General features: G+C 40.1%; 1 protein-coding gene across 4 annotated transcripts in view; it reads right to left on the reverse strand.

Moving 5' to 3' along the window:
- The window catches only part of LOC138641969 (ATP-dependent translocase ABCB1-like), a 434,165-nt gene that overhangs the window by 5,481 nt on the left and 406,763 nt on the right, over window positions 1–21,921 (reverse strand). For all 4 annotated transcript variants that reach the window (XM_069729815.1, XM_069729814.1, XM_069729817.1 and 1 more), the window contains 4 exons: window positions 16,627–16,783; window positions 5,183–5,380; window positions 827–1,033; window positions 589–735 (listed from right to left, as the gene is read on the reverse strand). In XM_069729815.1, the coding sequence (XP_069585916.1) occupies window positions 589–735; window positions 827–1,033; window positions 5,183–5,380; window positions 16,627–16,783 (709 nt within the window). The remainder of the gene's footprint in view (window positions 1–588; window positions 736–826; window positions 1,034–5,182; window positions 5,381–16,626; window positions 16,784–21,921) is intronic.

Below are 21,921 nucleotides of genomic sequence, written 5' to 3' on the forward strand. Positions count from 1 at the left end.
ACAATGTGAGAAAAGTGATGAAAGACAAATGTCATTGAGGCTATTTTGTGACCGTGGTCTTGACACGTGTCATACAACCAAAGATTGATAGGTGTTGCTGCTACATTGCAATGCAACACAAGTGAATTGGCCACAATGGAACCCAAAGGGCACTCTGACTTTGACAAACAAGTTGCAAAAAATACAAACAGGTTCGACTTTCTGCAACTTGCTTATTGTGGTTGCAGTACTCTCGAAGATGAATTGCAACCCCATTAAGTTGTAATGCGCTGCAATGTGAATCGACCCCTAGCAATCTTTGGCCGTGCAACAGGTGTTATGGACAAAGCCAGCCTAAATCTGCCCCATACTTCTTGCAATCATACATTGTGTACTTTCTTAAATGAAGGGGGCAGATGTAAGCAAATATGATGCAGAGGATTTTTTGTAGTCTACGTCTATGGAGAATCACAGGTCAGCAAAGGGGCTGTAGACATGACACAGTTAAGGCTATGTCCAAAGTCGCTTCACTTGTTATTTAGATGCATAAGAACAATTCAAATTTCACTAGAAAGGTATAAATATAATTTTAACTGCTTGTTTCATTACCTTCTCACTCTCTGTATCAAGTGCAGACGTGGCTTCATCCAGGAGTAATACTTTTGGCTTTCGTATAAGAACACGTGCAATTGCAATCCTTTGTTTTTGCCCACCTGAAATTTGAGTTCCCTTTTCTCCAACACAAGTTTCATATCCCTTCAATATAAAAAAAAAGGCAAAAAGGGTTGAAATGAAAAGTTCAAGGGCCAGTAGTTTACAAACACATACTGTGATATTAATAAATTACTTTGGGTAAACCGATAATGAAATCATGAATATTGGCTGCTTTTGCCGCCTCTATAACTTCTTCATCCGGGACAGATCTACTGTTATCTCCATACTGAATATTTTCTTTGATACTGCAGTTAAAAAGGATTGGTTCCTGTGATACAATGCCAAGTTGATTCCTCAACCACTTCAACTGAATAGTCTTGATGTCAACCCCATCAGCAAGCTGAAACATGTCAAGTGAATATATATGATTATAGTCATATAGTAGCTTAAACAAACTTTAATTCTGATTATAACAAATTGTTAAATACTAGAAAAACAAACAAAAAAACAAAAACCATATATCTGATATATAAGGGAAATATAATTAAAAATATACTTTAATGGTCCTTTATTTTAGAAAAAATAGTCAAAATCAGATACCTAATTAACTTAATATGAGTAAAAAAATAAAAAACAATAAATCTAAAAATTACCTAAAATTGAAGCCTGTCATATCACCAAGAAAGGCAAAAGTTATTTGGATAACAAAGAGAAGGATATGATTAAGGCAAGGCCAGCAAACTCAATTAGAGATACAGTACAGACCAAAAGTTTGGATACACCTTCTCATTTAAAGATTTTTCTGTATTTTCATGACTATGAAAATTGTACATTCACTCTGAAGGCATCAAAACTATGAATTAACACATGTGGAATTATATACATAGCAAAAAAGTGTGAAACAACTGAAAATATGTCTTATATTCTAGGTTCTTCTAAGTAGCCACTTTCTGCTTTGATGACTGCTTTGCACACTCTTGGCATTCTCTTGATTAGCTTCAAGAGGTAGTCACCGGGAATGGTTATCACTTCACAGTTGTGCCCTGTCAGGTTTAATAAGTGAAATTTCTTGCCTTATAAATGGTGTTGGGACCATCAGTTGTGCGGTGCAGAAGTCTGGTGGATACACAGCTGTAACGTTAATTGAAAATGACATATACAGGGGTATTAGTAATATATATGAAATCATAAGTTACCCTAAAAGAACAAATTTTATTAAATATATATCTAAAAAGCCAACAACCAATGGCTACCCACAACGAAAAACAACACACTGTGAACAAACTCGGGTGGGGAGGAGAGTAAACCCTATTGTGTGTCTATGCTGAAGAGCTGCCTATCTGCGGGGGTAGGCACCCTAGGGGAAGCGTTGTGGCGCCCCCGCTCCGCGATGGCTGACCCTGGGGTCCCTAGATAACCCTGATGCACCCACCGGGTCCTGCTACCCAGACACAATAGTACTAAAGGTACCCCTATCCGCTAAACATAGACCACTCCTATCACTAGTGAACCCTTCACCCCACACTTAAATATTTAAAACAATAGGAGAACATGTGACTAAGGCGTCTAGGCGGCAGATTTTTAAGCTTATCTCTGATTTTGGATAGACTTTAGTAAACAATATACGTCTAACAGCAATGTAGATGGTATCTTTGGCCCAAAAGAGGCTAAAAGAGACAACAGGCGGGCGGAATTGTATCCGAACGATGAGTATCATATTTGAAAGGCGTTTTATGCTCTAATTTCTGCACTATACCTTCTAGTTGAAACGTTTTAGCTCCGAAATGTGCCATTCATCATTTCACCTATGCAAAATTGTATGTATGATGGGATGGGCACAGGCGCTATAACCAATGCTAGTGGGGACAGCTATAATAGATTATCTTATAAAAGAGCTGTGTAATAACTGACCAGGTATAACTGGGATATATGGTGCTTATTGGTTCATCTATTGAAGTGTGCTATCTGAACGCAACAAATAGTTGTGCACTAGAGCCTGGGCCAAAGATACCATCTACATTGCTGTTAGACGTATATTGTTTACTAAAGTCTATCCAAAATCAGAGATAAGCTTAAAAATCTGCCGCCTAGACGCCTTAGTCACATGTTCTCCTATTGTTTTAAATATTTAAGTGTGGAGTGAAGGGTTCCCTAGTGATAGGAGTGGTCTATGTTTAGCGGATAGGGGTACCTTTAGTACTATTGTGTCTGGGTAGCAGGACCCGGTGGGTGCATCAGGGTTATCTAGGGACCCCAGGGTCAGCCATCGCGGAGCGGGGGCGCCACAACGCTTCCCCTAGGGTGCCTACCCCCGCAGATAGGCAGCTCTTCAGCATAGACACACAATAGGGTTTACTCTCCTCCCCACCCGAGTTTGTTCACAGTGTGTTGTTTTTCGTTGTGGGTAGCCATTGGTTGTTGGCTTTTTAGATATATATTTAATAAAATTTGTTCTTTTAGGGTAACTTATGATTTCACATGGATGCACAGCTGATAGTCCTACTGAATAGACTGTTAGAATTTGTATTATGGCAAGAAAAAAGCAGCTAAGTAAAGTAAAATGAGTGGCCATCATTACTTTAAGAAATGAAGGTCAGTCAGTCTGAAAAATTGGGCAAACTTTGAAAGTGTCCCCAAGTGCAGTGGCAAAAACCATCAAGCGCTACAAAGAAACTGGCTCACATGAGGACCGCCCCAGTAAAGGAAGACCAAGAGTCACCTCTGCTTCTGAGGATAAGTTTATCCGAGTCACCAGCCTCAGAAATCGCAGGTTAACAGCAGCTCAAATTAGAGACCAAGTCAATGCCACACAGAGTTCTAAAAGCAGACACAACAACTGTTAAGAGGAGACTTTGTGCAGCAGGCCTTCATGGTAAAATAGGTGCTAGGAAACCACTGCTAAGGACAGGCAACAAGCAGAAGAGACTTGTTTGGGCTAAAAAACACAAGAAATGGACATTACATCAAGAGAATGCTAAGAGTGTGCAAAGCAGTCATCAAAGCAAAAGGTGGCTACTTTGAAGAATCTAGAATGTAATAATAATAATAATAATAATAATTTTTATTTATATATAGCCAACATATTCCGCAGCGCTTTACAAATTATAGAGGGGACTTGTACAGACAATAGACATTACAGCATAACAGAAATACAGTTCAAAACAGATACCAGGAGGAATGAGGGCCCTGCTCGCAAGCTTACAAACTATGAGGAAAAGGGGAGACACGAGAGGTGGATGGTAACAATTGCTTTAGTTATTCGGACCGGCCATATTGTAAGGCTCGGGTGTTCATGTAAAGCTGCATGAACCAGTTAACTGCCTAAGTATGTAGCAGTACAGACACAGAGGGCTATTAACTGCATAAAGTGAATGAGAACATGATGCGAGGAACCTGATTGTTTTTTTTTTTTATATATAAATAGGCCACACAGGAATCGTTAGGTTAGACATAATTTCTATTTTTTCACACTTTTTTTGTTAAGTATATAATTCCACGTGTGTTAATTCATAGTTTTGATGCCTTCAGTGTGAATGTACAATTTTCATAGTCATGAAAATACAGAAAAATCTTTAAATGAGAAGGTGTGTCCAAACTTTAGGTCTGTACTGTAATTCCACATGTGTTAATCCATAGTTTTGATGCCTTCAGTGTGAATGTACAATTTTCATAGTCATGAAAATACAGAAAAATCTTTAAATGAGAAGGTGTGTCCAAACTTTTGGTCTGTACTGTATACCTTTCTGCAGAGTATGGTATTATTTAACTCTATTATTTTCTTAGCACACAGCTGAGAGAGAATTGTTCCTAATGACCACTCAAATAATATATTCTTAATCAAAATCATTCATCTCCCAATGCAAATTAGGTTTTCTAACAAAATGTACAAACTTTTTTAGTGCTTGCAATCAACCAGTCAAAGAAGACCAATTTAAATAGGTTAACACATTGAATATAACAAGTGGTTTCTCCAAATTCAACACAAAATAATTAAAGCCAGAGATGAACAGATCTATCCCTAGATTCTGAAATTCGCTATTTCATGCAAATTTGAACATTTTGAGATTTGACTGGAGGTTTGCAAACAAAACAAAACTTGCCATGCACCATTTCCTACACTGCTGAAGCATTAGAAAGCAGGCAAATATGATTTTGCATTGCGGCGCAAACCTTCCAATAATGCCCTGCAGCTATGGTATGTTACGGATTATCATGATGGTGATTATTAGTGCATTGACATATACAGTAATTGCATTATGGGAGCTTGACATGTGTAGCTTGATGAACAATGCAGCATGCGTGTTGCCTTAGACAATCATGATATGGAAATGTTTTAATCTTATGTCTGAATAATCGTCTATGTCCAGAACTCCCGTAGAAGTCAGTTGAGAGAGTTGTACTTTTAGATCAGCTGAGATCTAGTGTAATTACTTCTAATCCATATCTAGAATTATATACACACAAAAGGATTTTGCACTGTGGGATTTTACTGTAGACTAATAAAGTATTGTTCTATTACATTTCACATATACTGTAACAAAAAGATTACCACGTGTCCTTCTGATGGGTCATAAAATCTCTCCAATAGCTGAATCACTGTACTTTTTCCACAGCCACTGCTTCCAACTAATGCAAGAGTTTGACCTCTAGAAACTTTGATGTTAAATCTCTGAAGAATCTGAATATTTTGTCTTGTTGGATACACAAATTGGATGTTTTTAAACTCAATATTTCCTTCCATTTGGTCCTTTAAAACAAATATTGCAATGATCATACAGAAATTTAGTCTTTCTGGCAATACTGTAACAGTATCATTGTACTGTAGAAAGCAGATAGCATATACTCTATAATGTTCAGACCCATAATAAACCTCAAAGCTAAGTTTCCATGGTGAGTTTTTTTTCCTCCTGTGAATTTCCCAGCACCCCATAACAGTACTAGAAAAGTGAAAGGGATCTATAGAAATATCAAATCCTCTGTGCATTTTTTTTACGCTGTAGAGACTGATCTGCGGTTTGATTTTGAAATCTGCAACATGCACATTTCTCATGTTCAATAATAAATAATAATCTTTATTTTTACATAGCGCTAACATATTCCGCAGCGCTTTACAGTTTTCACACATTATCATCGCTGTCCCCGATGGGGCTCACAATCTAAAGTCCCTATCAGTATGTCTTTTTTGAATGTGGGAGGAAACTGGAGTACCCGGAGGAAACCCACGCAAACACAGAGAGAACATACAAACTCTTTGCAGATGTTGTCCTTGGTGGGGTTTGAACCCAGGACTCCAGCGCTGCAAGGCTGCAGTGCTAACCACTGCGCCACCATGCTTATCTGTGCCCATATGCTTTTCTACTTGCAGATTTTCCACATAACCTTGAATGAGATTAGGAAAATCCACCCGATTAAAGACACTAGTAACTTAAATTAGCTAATTGGTACAGAAATGTGCCAGAAAATTTGTAACAACAAAAATGTACCAAATACCCATCTTGGAAACATAGCCTACATGGTTTTTTCAGAATTGGGAAAACAAAGAGTCTCTTTATTTCAGGAAAAATTACCAAGTCTGTCGTGAGGAAGAGGACTAGAACGCTAGTGCTATCTATAGGAAGTAGCGATCCTAAATGTCAATATCAACTCTCCAATGAGCCTTGTCACATGACTTCAGGGAAAATGAAGATCGGTCTCAGGAGCGCAGAAAGAAGACTCGAACACCAGGTATTTGAACCACAACGCGTGTCAACGGATAACACCGTCTTCATCTACCTGATGAAGACGGTGTTATCCGTTGTAACGCGCTGTGGTTCAAATACAACCTGGTGTTCAAGCCTTCTTTCTGCGCTCCTGAGACCGATTTTCATTTCCCCTGCTTTCGCGTCCTCCACTGGAGGTGTTCGTCTGGAAGCTGCAGGGAACTCTACACCTTTTCTTCCCTCTCCCCTCTCTGGGTCTACCTCCTGGCACTCCACTACTAAACCGCCTTTTACTATAATCCATTTGTCACATGACTTGTCTTTTATTCTAAGTCATGAGGCAAGGCTTGTTAAAGAGTCAATACTAATTTTTAGCATGGCTACTTCCAATAGATGGCGCTAGACTTCTAGTCCTCTTCCTCTCTAAAGAGACAATTTACATGTCTGTCCCATAGGTTTGCATCTGATTCAAGTGTATAGAACTGATGTGCAATACCAGACATATGCCAGGTGCTATTTCTATGAGAAAAAGAAAGCTGACACGTATTTCTAATTCTGGACATTCCATTAATCCTTTACAACGAGCATCTATATTTCAGCCCCATCTTATTTTAAATCCAACGTTTTGTGATTTTCAATTTTAATACAATTCAGAGTGGCTCAACACCTGACACATAGCTCTAAGTCTCTTGCTTTCATTAAAGGAAATTTATCAGCACATTTTTGCTATGTAACAAAAGAGCAGCATGATATTGGGGCATAGATCCTGATTCTATTAATTTGTCATTTACTAGGCTGTATTTTGAGGTTTGAACAAAATCTGTGTATTATCAGCAAGAAATGATCACTACAGGACTAGGTGTTTTGTGCCTCCTAGTCTAACCTGACCCCAACATTGATTATCAATTTTTTGTCAATATACAATGTATACAGAGATCTGCCACTCAGTAGTGTGGACGGCGTTATACAGAGCTCAGGATTACGGGCACTGCTAGATCTGTAGCATAAAACTGTGATTCTATCTCACCTACTGCACACATAAACTAAGTAATACATTGCTGGAATCAGGATCTTGACCCCTACATCATGCTGCTGACAGATTACATAGAAAACTCTGCTGACAGATTAACTTCAACCCCTTAAAGACATGGAGTATCTCCGTTTTTGCGTTTTCGTTTTTTGCTCCTCGTCTTCCCAGAGCCATAACTTTGATATTTCTCCATCAATATGGCCATGTGAGGGATTGTTTTTTGCAGAACAAGTTTTACTTTTGAATGGCACCATCTATTTTACCATATTGTGTACTGGAAAACCGGGAAAAAAATTCAAACTGCGGTGAAATTGCAAAAAAGTGCAATTCCACAATTGTTTTTTGGATTTTTTTTTACAATATTCACTAAATGCTAAAACTGATGTCACATTATGATTCTCCGGGTCATTACGAGTTCATAGATACCAAACATGTCTAGGTTCTTTTTATTCAAGTGGTAAAAAAAATAAGAAAAGTTAGTAAAAAAAAAAAGACAATTTTCCAAGACCTGTAGCATATACATTTTTTGGGATCTGGGTCTAGGTGAGGGCTTACTTTTTGAGCTCCGATCTGATGTTTTATTGATACTATTTTGGTGCAGACACAATGTTTTGATCCCCTGTTATTGCTTTTTATTGCATTGTTGCAGCAACCAAAAAAAATGTAATACTGACGTTTTTTTCTCGCTACGCCGTTTACCAATCAGATTATTTCCTTTTATATATTCATATATCGGGCGATTTTGAACCCGGCAACACCAAATATGTGTATTTTTAAAAAAGTTTCACTGCTTTATTTTGATTGGGGCGAATGGGGTGATTTCAACTTTTATATTTTTTTTATTTTTTATAATTTTAAAAACATTTTGTCTTTATTTTTTACTTGCGTCAATAGTTTCCATGAGAAACTAGAAGCTGCCATCATCCGATCACTTGTGCTACACACAGCAGGGCTGCAGCCCTGCTCTATGTAGCAGAAATGCACACTTGCTATGAGCACTGACTGCTGGGCGGCACTCATAGCTATCTGGCAATGACAACCACAGGGGTCTGCTGCAGACCCAGGATTGGCATGCCAACCCAATGGCGACTCGGGGTCATGTGACATGGGTACCGATGGGTGGAGTTAATGACACAGTTCCTGCACGTGCATGTTAGATGTCGCTGTCAGAGTTTGACAGCTGCATTTAAAATGTTAACAGCCACTGGTGGATCGCAAGTCCATCCGCGGTTGTTAGGGGCACATAAGGCTAAGGGTGTGGTTAGGGTTATATATCAATAGAAAGAAATACAGGGGCCAAAGGCCCAGTCAGCTCACCAACAGACCACAGGAGCATGTGAACCCGTCCTGACCCAGACGTAGCAGCAGCTTGAAGACGTAAGAAATGTGAAGATTGTTCCAGCTCCTTTACGATTAAAAGTCCTTTATTGATCCATATCCTTAAAAATCATCCCTGCACAAAAGGGAATATGAACAGCGACAAAAACCTGCTAATAGCAACGCGTTTCGATCTAAAAGGTCTTCATCATGGCAGGGTTAAGGTTATGGTTGGGATCAGGGTTAGGGGTGTTATGGAGTTAGGGTTGTGGTTAGGGTAGGGATTAGGGTTAGGGGTGTGTTGGGTTTAGAGGTGTGGTTAGGGTTGGGATTAGGGTTAGGGGCATGCTTGGGTTAGGGGTGTGGTTATGGTTATGGTTTGGGTTGGGATTAGGGTTAGGGGTGTGTTGGGGTTAGGGTTGGAGATAGAATTGAGGGGTTTCCACTGTTTATGCACATCAGGGGCTCTCTAAATGCAACATGGCGTCCGATCTCAATTCCAGCCAATTCTGCGTTGAAAAAGTAAAACAGTGCTCCTTCCCTTCCAAGCTCTCCCGTATGCCCAAACAGGGGTTTACCCCAACATATATGGTATCAGCGTACTCAGGACAAATTGGACAACAACAACTATTTGGGTATAATTTCTGTTGTTTCCCTTGGGAAAATAAAAATTTGGGGACTAAAAAATCATTTTTGTGTGAAAAATAGATTTTTTATTTTCACGGCTCTGCGTTATAATCTGTAGTAAAACATTTAGGGGTTCAAAGTTCTCACAACACATCTACATAACTTCCTTGGGGGGTCTAGTTTCCCACATGGGGTCACTTGTGGGGGATTTCTACTGTTTAGGTACATCATGGGCTCTGTAAACGCAACATGATGCCGGCAGACCATTCCATCTAAGTCTGCATTCCAAACGTCGCTCCTTCCCTTCCAAGCTCTGCCATGTGCCCAAACGGTCACTCCCCCCACATATGGGGTATCAGCATACCCAGGACAAATTGGACAACAACTTTTGGGGGTCCAATTTCTCCTGTTACCCTTGGGAAAATACAAAACTGGGGGATAAAAAATAATTTTTGTGGGAAAAAAAGATTTTTTATTTTCACGGCTCTGCGCTATAAACTGTAGTGAAACACTTGGGAGTTTAAAGTTCTCCCAATGCATCTAGATAAGTTCCTTGGAGGGTCTAGTTTCTAAAAATGGGGTCACTTGGGGGTTTCTACTGTTTAGGTACATCAGGGCCCTGCAAATGCAACATGATGCCCGCAGACCATTCCATCTAAGTCTGCACTCCAAACGGCGCTCCTTCCCTTCCGAGCTCTGCCATGTGCCTAAACGGTGGTTTCCACTCACATATGGGGTATCAGCGTACTCTAGACAAATTGGACAACAACTTTTGGGGTCCAATTTCTCCTGTTACCCTTGGAGAAATAAAAAATTGGGGGCGAAAAAATCATTTTTGTGAAAAAATATGATTTTTTATTTTTACGGCTCTATATTATAAACTCCTGTGAAGCACTTGGGGGTTCAAAGTGCTCACCACACATCTAGATAAGTTCTTTAGGGAGTCTATTTTCCAAAATGGTGTCACTTGTCGGGGGTTTCACTGTTTAGGCACATCAGGGGCTCTCCAAACGTGACATGGCATCTTATCTCAATTCCAGTCAATTTTGCATTGAAAAGTCATCGGAGCTCCTTCCCTTCTGAGCTCTGCCATGCGCCCAAACAGTGGCTTACCCCCACTTATGGGGTATCATCGTACTCAGGACAAATTGCACAACAACTTTTGTTGTCTAATTTCTCCCATTACCCTTGGGAAAATAAAAAATTGGGGGCAAAAAGATAATTTTTCTGAAAAAATATGATTTTTTGTTTTTACGGCTCTATATTATAATTTTCTGTGAAGCACTTGGGGGTTCAAAGTGCTCACCACACATCTGGATAAGTTCCTTAGGGAGTTGACTTTCCAAAATGGTGTCACTTGTGGGGGGATTTCACTGTTTAGGCACATCAGGGGCTCTCCAAACACGACATGGTGTCCTATCTCAATTCCAGTCAATTTTGCATTGAAAAGTCAAATGGCGCTCCTTTCCTTCTGAGTTTTGCCATGCGCCCAAACAGTGGTTTACCCCCATATATGGGGTATCAGCGTACTCAGGACAAATTGCACAACAACTTTTGCTGTCCAATTTCTCCTGTCACCCTTGGTAAAATAAAACAAATTGGATCTGAAGTAAATTTTTTGTGAAAAAAAGTTAAATGTTCATTTTTTTTAAACATTCCAAAAATTCCTGTGACCTGAAGGATTAATAAACTTATTGAATGTGATTTTGAGCACCTTGAGGGGTGCAGTCATAGACCCCTCAAAGTGACTTCAAATGTGATGTGGTCCCTAAAAAAAATGGTGTTGTAAAAATGAGAAATTGCTGGTCAACTTTTAACCCTTAGAACTCCCTAACAAAAAAAAGTTGGTTCCAAAATTGTGCTGATGTAAAGTAGGCATATGAGAAATGTTACTTATTAAGCATTTTGTGTGACATATCTCTGTGATTTAAGGGCATGAAAATTCAAAGTTGGAAATTTGTGAAATTTTCACCAAATATCCATTTTTTTCACAAATACGTAAATGCAAGTAATGTCAAGGAAATTTTACCACCGTCATGAAGTACAATATGTCACGAGAAAACATTGCCAGAATCACTGGGATCCATGCAAGCGTTCCAGAGTTATAACCTCATAAAGGGACAGTGGTCAGAATTGTAAAAATTGGTCCCGTCATTAAGATGCAAACCAACCTTGGAGGTTAAGGGGTTAATAATTTGATCAAAGATTGTTGCTGTTGTAGAAGTAAGACTCACTGGCCTGACATTTGGCTCCAAAACATCAATGATACACCAGTTTTTTGTGTACGTGAAAAAACTTGGGCATCTGGATGAGGCCTTAAGGATAAATTTAAAGGGCTTGTCCTATGAATAGATATTGATATGAAACCTGCTAGCTTATTCATGCAGCCTAAACCACATGAGCTATTAAGCACCAGGGTCACAGTGTGATGACATATACAGATATCTGTTCCCTAACAATAAACATTTTGTCTGTTTTGTGAATATTTTAATAAAGATGATTTTTTTAAAATCTTGATCAACCCTTTTTTGAGAAATAGGAATATTTACGAGGAAAAAGTGGTAAATGGAGAATAACATACACAGGGGATGAATGGATTTAAAAGTCTCAGGTTGTCTACTGCAAATATTACAAAATGTCTTTTTCAGATGGTGCTTAATCTAGTAAATCCTCGAAGGGTGTAACAACATGACCTTTTACATGAAAAGCCATGAGAATGGATGCTTTTTTGAAGGCTAAAATTTTGTTTCCGGGGTAAGCTGAAACACAGCCACAACCAACACCAAAGGACATGGAAAGGATCTGGTTTCACGTTCCAAGTCTTGCTCATCTGTATTATTTTGCTATTTCTGTCAGAAACAATCATTAGCTCGTCTTAATTTAAAATTACAAGACTACCCTTAGACAAATTTTTTAGATTTTCTCAATGTCATCTGAAATCATCAATTGACATTGCAAATGTTTCCCAGAAAGCAAATTTAATAGTAAAGTATATCAATTTCCTTATTGTTATATTTCTCTCTGTTTACAGCTCAATAAAAATAAAATTTTAAGAATCCCAACTAATATGTCAGAACACAAAGTAAAAATAATAATATTAAATTGTAGAATTTATTTATACCGTAAATTGAATTAATTATTCTGTTGTAGAACTGGACCATTTAATAAAAATAGATTGTCAGATTTAATGTAAAGTTCACTTTATTTCTAACGTGCAGCATTTTTCAGTTCTCTGAATACATATGATAATATTAAAAGGAATGTATCAACTAGATTTTTTTTAATCAGTCAAACCCAGATTTTAAAATACATACTTTTTTTCAAAAGTGTTTTGTATTTTCTCATTATAGATTTTGTGCTCTGTTCTGTGAAAAAAAATGTGTATGACCATTATGCCTGAGCTTCTGTTCTGTTATTTACAGCAGGCACATGATCGAATATTAGACACTACAGTCAGAAAATGATCTGTTACCATTTATGTTAAAATATTTGAGTTTCTATAGTTAAACTTCCATTTACCGCTTCTTGCTTCAGCCAATTTTGTTTTTTTCAGTTTTTTTTTATACATGTATAGTTGGGGTTTTTTTTACTTAAAGGGAACCTGTCATCCTCTCAGGGCCTATTAAAGTAAAAGAGCCACTTTCAGCAGCACTAAGGCTGCATTGTGAAGGTGGGTCTTTAGTTTTTGATCCCTAATATTCACATTTATAAATTGCGCACCATACCTGTATTGAGTCTGGGGGGTACGCTTTCTCCCCCTGACTCACCCGCCTCGCAGCCGTCCATCATCCCCTCAGTGCACCGCCTCCTCTGTTTCCTCAAGTCACCGGTGCCTGCGCTGTGCTCTCATTTTTCAGGCATGCGCCGTGTGTGCTGCCCTGGAACTCACATCAGCTGATGTACTGATATCGCGCCTGCGTGTAGCAGAGGCCAAGATCCCACCCAGCAGTGTGTTATGATTTATGCCCACATCAAACTCAGGGACCCAACATATGACATAGCAGTTCATCATATGTCATGAAGGGGTTAAAGGTAATCTGTGAGCAGCATGATATAAGAACAGAGACCTTGATTCCAGTGATGTGTCACTTACTGGTCTGCATAGTGTAGTTTTGACAAAATCATTGTTTTCTCTGTTATAGATGTATCAGTGGTCTGAATATTGAGCTCCATGTTACCTCACCCACAAATCTAATTAGCAGCTTTTTATGTATACTCTACATTGACAGAAAACTACTACTCAGTAGTGCGGACGAGGTTACACAGAGCAGGAGGGCTACATGGCACGGGACTTCTAGTCCTCTAGTGATTTTATTGAAACACACAGCCTAGTAAGTGACACCAAATTAAAAAACATAAAAATGACATATAATGCATTGTCCATACAAAAAAAAGAGAAAAGCAAGTTATTTTTTGACACACAACTGTATGTCATCTGCTGGTGTAGATCCACTATGTTTTATCAAGACCAAAGTCAGCACAACCGTCTACCAGAAAATTTTAGAGCACTTCATGCTTCCCTCTGCCGACAAGCTATTAGGAGATGGAAATTTCATTCTCTAGGACTTGTCACCTGTCCACACTGCCAAAAGTATCAATACCTGGTACAAAAACAACAGTATCACTGTGCTTGATTGGCCAGAGGAGCAAAAGGAGCGCCAACCAAGTATTGAGTGCATTTACTGAACATACAGTTCAGTAGGCCAACATTTCGGATTTTAAAATCATTTTACAAGCTGGTGTTATAATGTATTCTAATTTCCAGAGATAATGACTTTTGAGTTTTCTTTGGCTGTAAGCCATAATCATCAACATTAACAGATATGAACACTTGAAATAGATCACTCTGTGTGTAATGACCCTATATATGAGTTTCACTTATTGTATTGAAGAACTGAAAGAAATTAACTTTTTGATGATACTCTAATTTTATGAGATGCACCTGTATATTCTGCATCCTCACCAGTTTTCTAATCTGTATGCTCTATATGTAGTTTGTATTCCACAGGGAGCTAAGGAGAAAGAGACAAACTGCCATGACTTCTCCCATACATATCACAGCAAATAGAGGGATATACCTGTCATGCATTCACTTTTTATCTCAGAGACAAGCTGCAGCATCATTGAGGACTTTATACAGCAGAGCTGAACTGTCTTTATCTGGATCAGGCTCTTAACTGTGGTAAAACACTTGTAACAGAGCTCTGCACAATGTTTTTCTAAGGATTCTTTCACACTTACGTCTTTGAGCTCCCGTCGAAATCCATCTATTTTTGAAAAAACAGGATCCAACTAATTTTTCTGCTGGATCCTGTTTTTTCCCATAAACTTGTATTAGCGACGGATTGTGATGGATGGCCATCCTTTTCATCCGTTGTGCGCTGGATCAGTCGGAAAATTGCTGTCCGTCGGGCGGAGAAAACGTTCAGAGGAAAGTTTTTTCTGCACGTCGGAAAATCGCTCAGCGACGGATCCTGCGCTGCCCGTCGTTGGCTGTAGTGGAAACCTATGAATGCAGGAACTGTTTCTGACTGTCAAAAGCAGGAATCCAGCGACGGGTTCCGTCTTTTGAAACTGAGCATGCCCGGAAGAATTTCCAGTCAGGGAAATTCTCTCTTGCTCTCTCTCTCTTTTTACTATTGATGCTGCCTATTCAGCATATAATGTTAAAATTAAAAAAATGTAAAAAAAATTGCAATATTCTTACCTTTCGGCGTCCCGCGCAGCAATACCGATGCTCCCGGCAGCTAGCATTCCCACTAATGCATTGCAAAATGACCCGATGACGTCGTGATCTCGCGAGACCGCTACGTCATCAGAGGTCATTGCACGCAAGGCATTACTGGGAACGCCAGCTGCTGGGAGCATCGCGAGCATCGGTAGGTAAGAATATTGCGATTTTTTATTTTTTTTATTATTTTTAACCTGGGTTGTGTTGTGTATGTGTTTTCGCAGCGGAAAACCACTGCGAAGATGCATACACAACAGGTGCACATAGCCCAGACGGGTCCATCAGAAAACAGGCCCAGTGCACCCGTTTTTTATAATCTGCACAGGATCCGTCATTTCAACATTTTGACGGATCCTGATGCAGATTGTAAAAACGGAAGTGTGAAAGAAGCCTAAGGCGTTTTTTCCCATAGACTTGTATTAGCGACGTATTGCGACGCATGGCCACACGTTTTGTTCGTCACGCACTGGATCCTGCGCAATTTGACAGCACGTCGTCTGGAGAAAACTTTCAATGAAACGTTTTTCGTCAATGTCGGAAAAACATGCAAAGACGCATCCTGCGGCATACGTCGTTGGCTATAATGGCAGCCTATGGATGCAGGATGCGTCGTTCCCTATGAAAAGTAGGAATCCTGTGACGTATTGCGTTTTTCTATTCTGAGCATGCCTGGAAGGAATTTCTAGTCTGGGGAAATATTCTCTCTCTCTCCCCAGAAATTTATACCTACGAATTTTCGGCACTTCCTCATTCGAAGGATCCGTCAAGAAACTGGATGCGTTGGATCCGTTTTTCTTTATTTTCCTGACATCCTTTGATACATCACAACAACGCATTGTGACAGCCGCCGAACAACAGAAGTGTGAAAGAAGCCTATCCCTCTCTCTTATGTTCCCTTCCCTGTGTCTCCTTTCTCCTCCCTACTCCCCTCTCCTTAGAGCATGTGTTCCCCAAGTCCGGTCCTCAAGAGCCACCAACAGGTCATGTTTTGAGGATTTCCCTAGTATTGCACATATATATGCTTGCCTGTCCAGGTGATGCAATTATCACCTGTGCAATACTAAGGAAATCCTGAAAACATGACCTGTTGGTGGCTCTTGAGAACCGGACTTGGGGAACACTGCCTTAGAGGATAACGGGCTGTGTCACATGACATCTGCAGTATGTTTCCTACAAGCAAGGTGATCTTGAACTGCTTTTTCATAGTGAATGACACGTTTAGGAGACAGTGGGTGGGAAAGAGGTGTCTGATAAATGGGGAAGGAAGCTGATTTCTCTGATAAGATGCATTACAAAGTTTTGCAACTTTCTGATAGCCGCCTGTACTAGTAATTTATGTTGCTTGTCGAAAGTACACCTCATTTTTAACTCTTATTATGAAACTTTGGGCATCCCAGCCACCCAGTAAAGTTACAATTGTGTTTGATAATCCAGCACCTTGGTGGTCAAAAGCATCCAAGATCATCATATTTTTATCACATTTATATTGCCATAACACATTACACTGCTTTTTATGATTGTATTAATGTACGTCAGTCCCTGTCCCTAAAGCACTACATAATATGATAAAAAGACAAATATATATTTACCAAAACGGCTTCTTCTTCACTGTTGATGTCAATAGGGGGTCTTCTGTCCAGCAGCTCAAAAATGCATTCAGCTGATAATTTTATTTTTCCAAAATCTATTGTAAAACCTTCAGACTGCCCCACTTGTATTGCAGTAATTGCAATTGCCTGACTTATTCTAGAAGACACATTAAAAGTAATCGATCAATAACATTTTAACATAAAAGTATTGGTAATGCATACTGTAATAACAAATATTTACCTCTTCTTGCCTTTATCCATAGAGTCTCATGAACAGTCCTACAATTTATTTCCATTCAAAAAAAGTTTTTTTACACTGCATAAGTTATCTGGCTACAGAACTTGCTGGATATTGCATATTCTGTGATAAGACTTGCATTTATTTATGAAGAAAACAGAAATTTGTCGAAAATTTGGAAAATTTCGCAATTTTCCAACTTTGAATTTTCATGCCCTTAAATCACTGAGATATGTCAAATAGTTGATAAGAAACATTTCCCACATGTCTACTTTATATCAGCACAATTTTGGAACCAACATTTTTTTGTTAGGATGTTATGAGGGTTAAAAGTTGACCAGCGATTTTTCATTTTTTAAACAAAATTTACAAAACCATTTTTTATGGACCACATCACATTTGATGTAACTTTGAGGGGTGTTTACGATAGAAAATGCTCAAAAGTGAAATCATTCTAAAAATTGCACCCCTCAAGGTGCTCAAAACCACATTCAAGAAGCTTATTAAACATTCAGGTGCTTCACACGAATTTTTGAAATGTGAAAAAAGGAACATTTAACTTTTTTCCCAAAAAATTTACTTAAGATACATTTTTCAATTTGACAAGGGTAACAGGAAAAAATATACCACAACATTTGTTGTGTAATTTTTCCTGAGCATGCCGATACCCCATATGAGGAAGGAAACCATTGTTTCGGTGCATAGCAGAGCTTGGAAGCGAAGAAGCGCCATTTGACTTTTTGAATGTAAAATTTCCTGGAATCATTAGCGGACGTCATGTCCTATTTAGAGAGCTCCTGATGTGCCTAAGCATAGGAAACCCCAAAAAAGTGACCCCATTTTGGAAACTAGACCTCTTACGGAATGTATTTAGATGTGTGGTGAATACCTTGAACCCCCAGATGCTTCACAGAAGTTTATAACGTTGTGCTATGAAAATAATAAAATCACATTTTTATCCACAAAAATGTTATTTTAGCACCAAATTTTGCATTTTCATAAGGGTAACAGGAGAAACTGCACAATACAATTTGTTATGCAATTTATCCTGAGTATGCCAGTACCCCATATGTGGGGGAATACTAATTTTGAGGCACAATACATAGCTCAGAACGGAAGAGGTGGCATATTGGAGTTCAGATTTTGCTGGAATGTTTGAGGGTACTATGTCACATGTTAGGGCACACGGGATGCGTGTGTTCTCATCTTAGTTGTCTGCTGCCAAATTGGATGTGAGATATTACGGCCGGAGAAATCAGGACACAAATGCAAGCAATTGTCTCTCAAAGACTTCTGGATCTTTATTGGTCCGCTCTTTTTATGGAAAAATTGGGCAGTCTCAGCACATTACATCATAGGTCTTTCCAACATAATAATCACAAGTCACTTTGATCATAACATGTTCTATGTTTTTATCTTTATTATTATTGTACCATTATTCTAATGATTACTGCTTTTAGTCTATTTCTGTAGCATTATCACCCTAATGGCTGCTTTGGGTCAAGCTGACATCTGTCTATGCATGCATTCTACTTATCTTTGGTTTTATTGGGGATCAATTCACCTTCGTGCAGATACATTTACTCTCGATAAGACTAGGGGATTTACACGGATCTTGGTACATCCTGGTACAGAGTAATCAACAGAATTTAGTCTTATGACAGTGAATCAGAGAACCTTAAAGCTACACGAGTCTAATGTTAAGCAAAGCGTCCATATAGGTTTGATTTAAGTATATCTTCATATGCCATACATTCTCCCCTTAACAGTCCCCCCTTTGGAGATATGCAAAATCAAAACTCTGATCTCGTCGAACCTATCGATCTGTCCTCCTGGCCTACCTGACTCAAAATGCTGGACCCTAACTAACTAATTTTCACCGTATACACGAGACGGCCCATCTCTAGTAGATGGACCCCCTCCTAAGGAGGAAGTCAGATCCTGGTCTTTCCCTATTGGTGTGCTTCAGGTAGACATATTCCGGGGGATGTGGATCCTCTCATGATTTTCACAGCAGCTTCTTTCATCTAGGGGATCTTTGAAATCAGCTTGTATGGTAGTTATCCCTTTGGTTTCCATGGTCCTCTTCATCATTTTCTTAAGGCATGTAGCTATGCAGGTAGAGAATTAAGGCTTAATACAGTTAAAACAGATAGAATAGCTATTGCAAACTTAATGGGTCAATAAGTGCCTTTATGGTATCCCTAGTGTATTTTATAAACCGTTGTTGATTATAGTATAGGTAGTTTATCCACTGTATGTTCTTATTTATGGGAATGGTAGGTAGCCCAACTGCTGTCTTGTTCCTGGCTTTGAATCTATCAGGTACCCATTGTGTGCCCCCACTGGTAACTATGCTTCTTAGCCAAAATTTACCTTTTGTGCCACCATTCTGCCTCCCAAGTTTAGTACTTGAGCCTAGTACATATAACCCTTGGTCATTCTCTGAGGGGTTGTCAATGGTAAGGTACAGGACTATGCATCCCTCCTTGGGGCAATGAGTGGCAGGGATGTGGAGTATTGAATCTGGAAGGCCCCTCTGGCCCTTAAATGGGGCTTTGGACAGTGTCATGTGGGTTAATAGGCTGATTCCCCATTTGTCTCTGCATTGCAGGGCCTGGACTGGTTGTTGTCCCCAGTCACTTTCACCAGTGTGCCACCCAACAAGTGACCAATTCTCACAGTTTGAACCTTCCCCTGTTTCAGCAGTGGTGACACAGATGAATTGTGTGTTTAGCCAGATGTCAAACTGTGCCTTGGGGCCTGGGCATTCTACTATGAGGCAATAGTCAAATTGATATGTTACTCTTGGGGTGGAGATATTATACCAAAATGTCACTATACCCTCCTCATGAGTGACTACCCCTTGGTGACTGGCTACCCCTTGGACTAGGTGAAGGATAAGTGTCAGACGGATGAAGAGTGGCAGCCGCCACTGGATTCTGGATCTGGCATCTCCTTGCAGTGGGAAGCATGGACCCATGGACTGCTGTGGTAGTAGACAGGACTTGGAATGGGCTGTCATCTCTAGGTGTGAGAGGCATCAAGGCTCCAGGGATGGCAGGAAACTAGTCCAATGAAGGACTGTAGCTGTGTTGGCTTGGCTGTCAGAGGTATGCGCTGAACAGCTGCTTTCCTGTCTTCAGTGGGATGTGTCATCTTCCAGGGCTCCAGGTATATTTCCAGTTGTTGTATAATGGCAGCAGATTATGAAATGGAAGGTGGGCATTGCAGTTTCCATGGCAGCATGGCTCCTGACTCCAGTTCCATCTTCATAGGCTGGACTTTGAGCCTGACAATTTCCCATGGACTGCTGTGGTAGTAGACAGGACTTGGAACGGGCTGTCATCTCTAGGTTTGAACCTCTTGGTGATGAGGAGTCAGTCATCAGGCAGGATCTGGTGGGCACCTTCTAGGTCCTCAGGATCTGGAAAGGATGGAACTTGAGAACAAATTTAGTCACATGCCTTATTAAACAATAAACTTAGTCTGCATATAGACAACTGTAGTTAGAAAAGGTATAACCCTAAACTGGGAATATTACTAGGATCTTATAGTGCTGAGTTTGTAGGACCTGCTAGTGTGTGTGTGTACATGCGTATGTGGGACCTAAGGGAAAGACTAAAACTCCTTATGCTATAGCTCCACTGTTTCCTGTCTAGCATTAAGTATGTAGGGTCATTTGTTCGAGGCTTTCAATTTCCCTTGTTCATGCTTAGGCGTGTTTCATCAGTGTGGCTCCATCTTGGTCCCTTTTCTTCTTCTTCTCTTCTTTGGATGCTTGCTTCTGGAAAGTTAGGACATCTTTTTCCAGGGATAGCCCTTTTTCCTCCGTTTCTGGATCCTTATTAGAGTACACATGAGATGTTTCTGTGTCAAGTAGTATCATTGCTGCTTCTTTTGCTGTTGCTTCAGTTAGTCTGCTGCCCACTGCTTCCCCTGAGGTGTCTCCAGTGTGTGTGCGTCTTCACCTTTTACCACCGCAACTCTTCCAGGCATTAACAAGGACTCCATTCGTTCTTGTATGGCTTTGGCTGTCTCTGACCGGTGTTGCATTAGCCATGATGAAGTCTTTTTCCCTCCAGATTGGTCGTGGCTGTGTGTTGAATGGACCTGTAGCATGCTTCTATCAAGGCCCGCAGTCCTGCCTTTGGGTGGAGGCAGCGGTTTTGCTGGCAGTAGGTATCTTCTGTAACTGCTGCTATACCAGTGTGCATACCTTGGTCAAATCACAAAGAGCGTTAGGTCAGGATCTTCCAGAGGTCTTCTTGTCTCATGACAGCGAGACAATCACGTTGAGCCATTTCAGAGTCGACTACCTCTTCCACTGATGTGTCAGAGATGTGATCTTCACCCTCTCCCCCCTTGGCAGAGGAAGGAGAGTAGCTGGGTTATGAACAGCACATCTGGAGACAGTGACCTTGAGTAGAATAGGGCATTGCAGACATAGCAGGTGCTATGGCAGACAGGTGCTATGGGCCAGGATCTTCAACTGGTGACCCATAATGATGTCAGAAGCCTTGTCCAGTACAGGTGGGTTGCAACGCGGTTCTCATGCAGGTTGGGACTGCACGGGCTCCTGGGTTAAGAGTAGTACCCAGGAGGGCGTTGTCTTCTTCCATGAAGCTGTGTTAGGACTCCAGTTGCATGACTTGTTTCTCCATGACAAAACAGGCAGAACAGTTTGTTATAGTCTGCAGGCCTAGAGCAAAAGAGGATGTGAGTGCAGATTAGCATGTCAAACCCATCGATGGCTTCCTTGGATGAACTGGAAAGAGTGTCCTTGAGGCATGTGTAGAGGCATCAAAGCTCCAGGGATGGCAGGAAACTAGTCCAATGAAGGACTGTAGCTGTGTTGGCTTGGCTGTCAGAGGTATGCACTGAACAGCTGCTTTCCTGTCTTCAGTGGGATGTGTCATCTTCCAGGGCTCCAGGTATATTTCCAGTTGTTGTATAATGGCGGCAGATTATGAAATGGAAGGTGGGCATTGAAGTTTCCATGGCAGCAGGGCTCCTGACTCCAGTTCCATCTTCATAGGCTGGACTTTGAGCCTGAC

Source organism: Ranitomeya imitator, chromosome 6 (assembly GCF_032444005.1).
Source record: "Ranitomeya imitator isolate aRanImi1 chromosome 6, aRanImi1.pri, whole genome shotgun sequence".
In the NCBI taxonomy this organism is placed as follows: domain Eukaryota; kingdom Metazoa; phylum Chordata; class Amphibia; order Anura; family Dendrobatidae; genus Ranitomeya; species Ranitomeya imitator.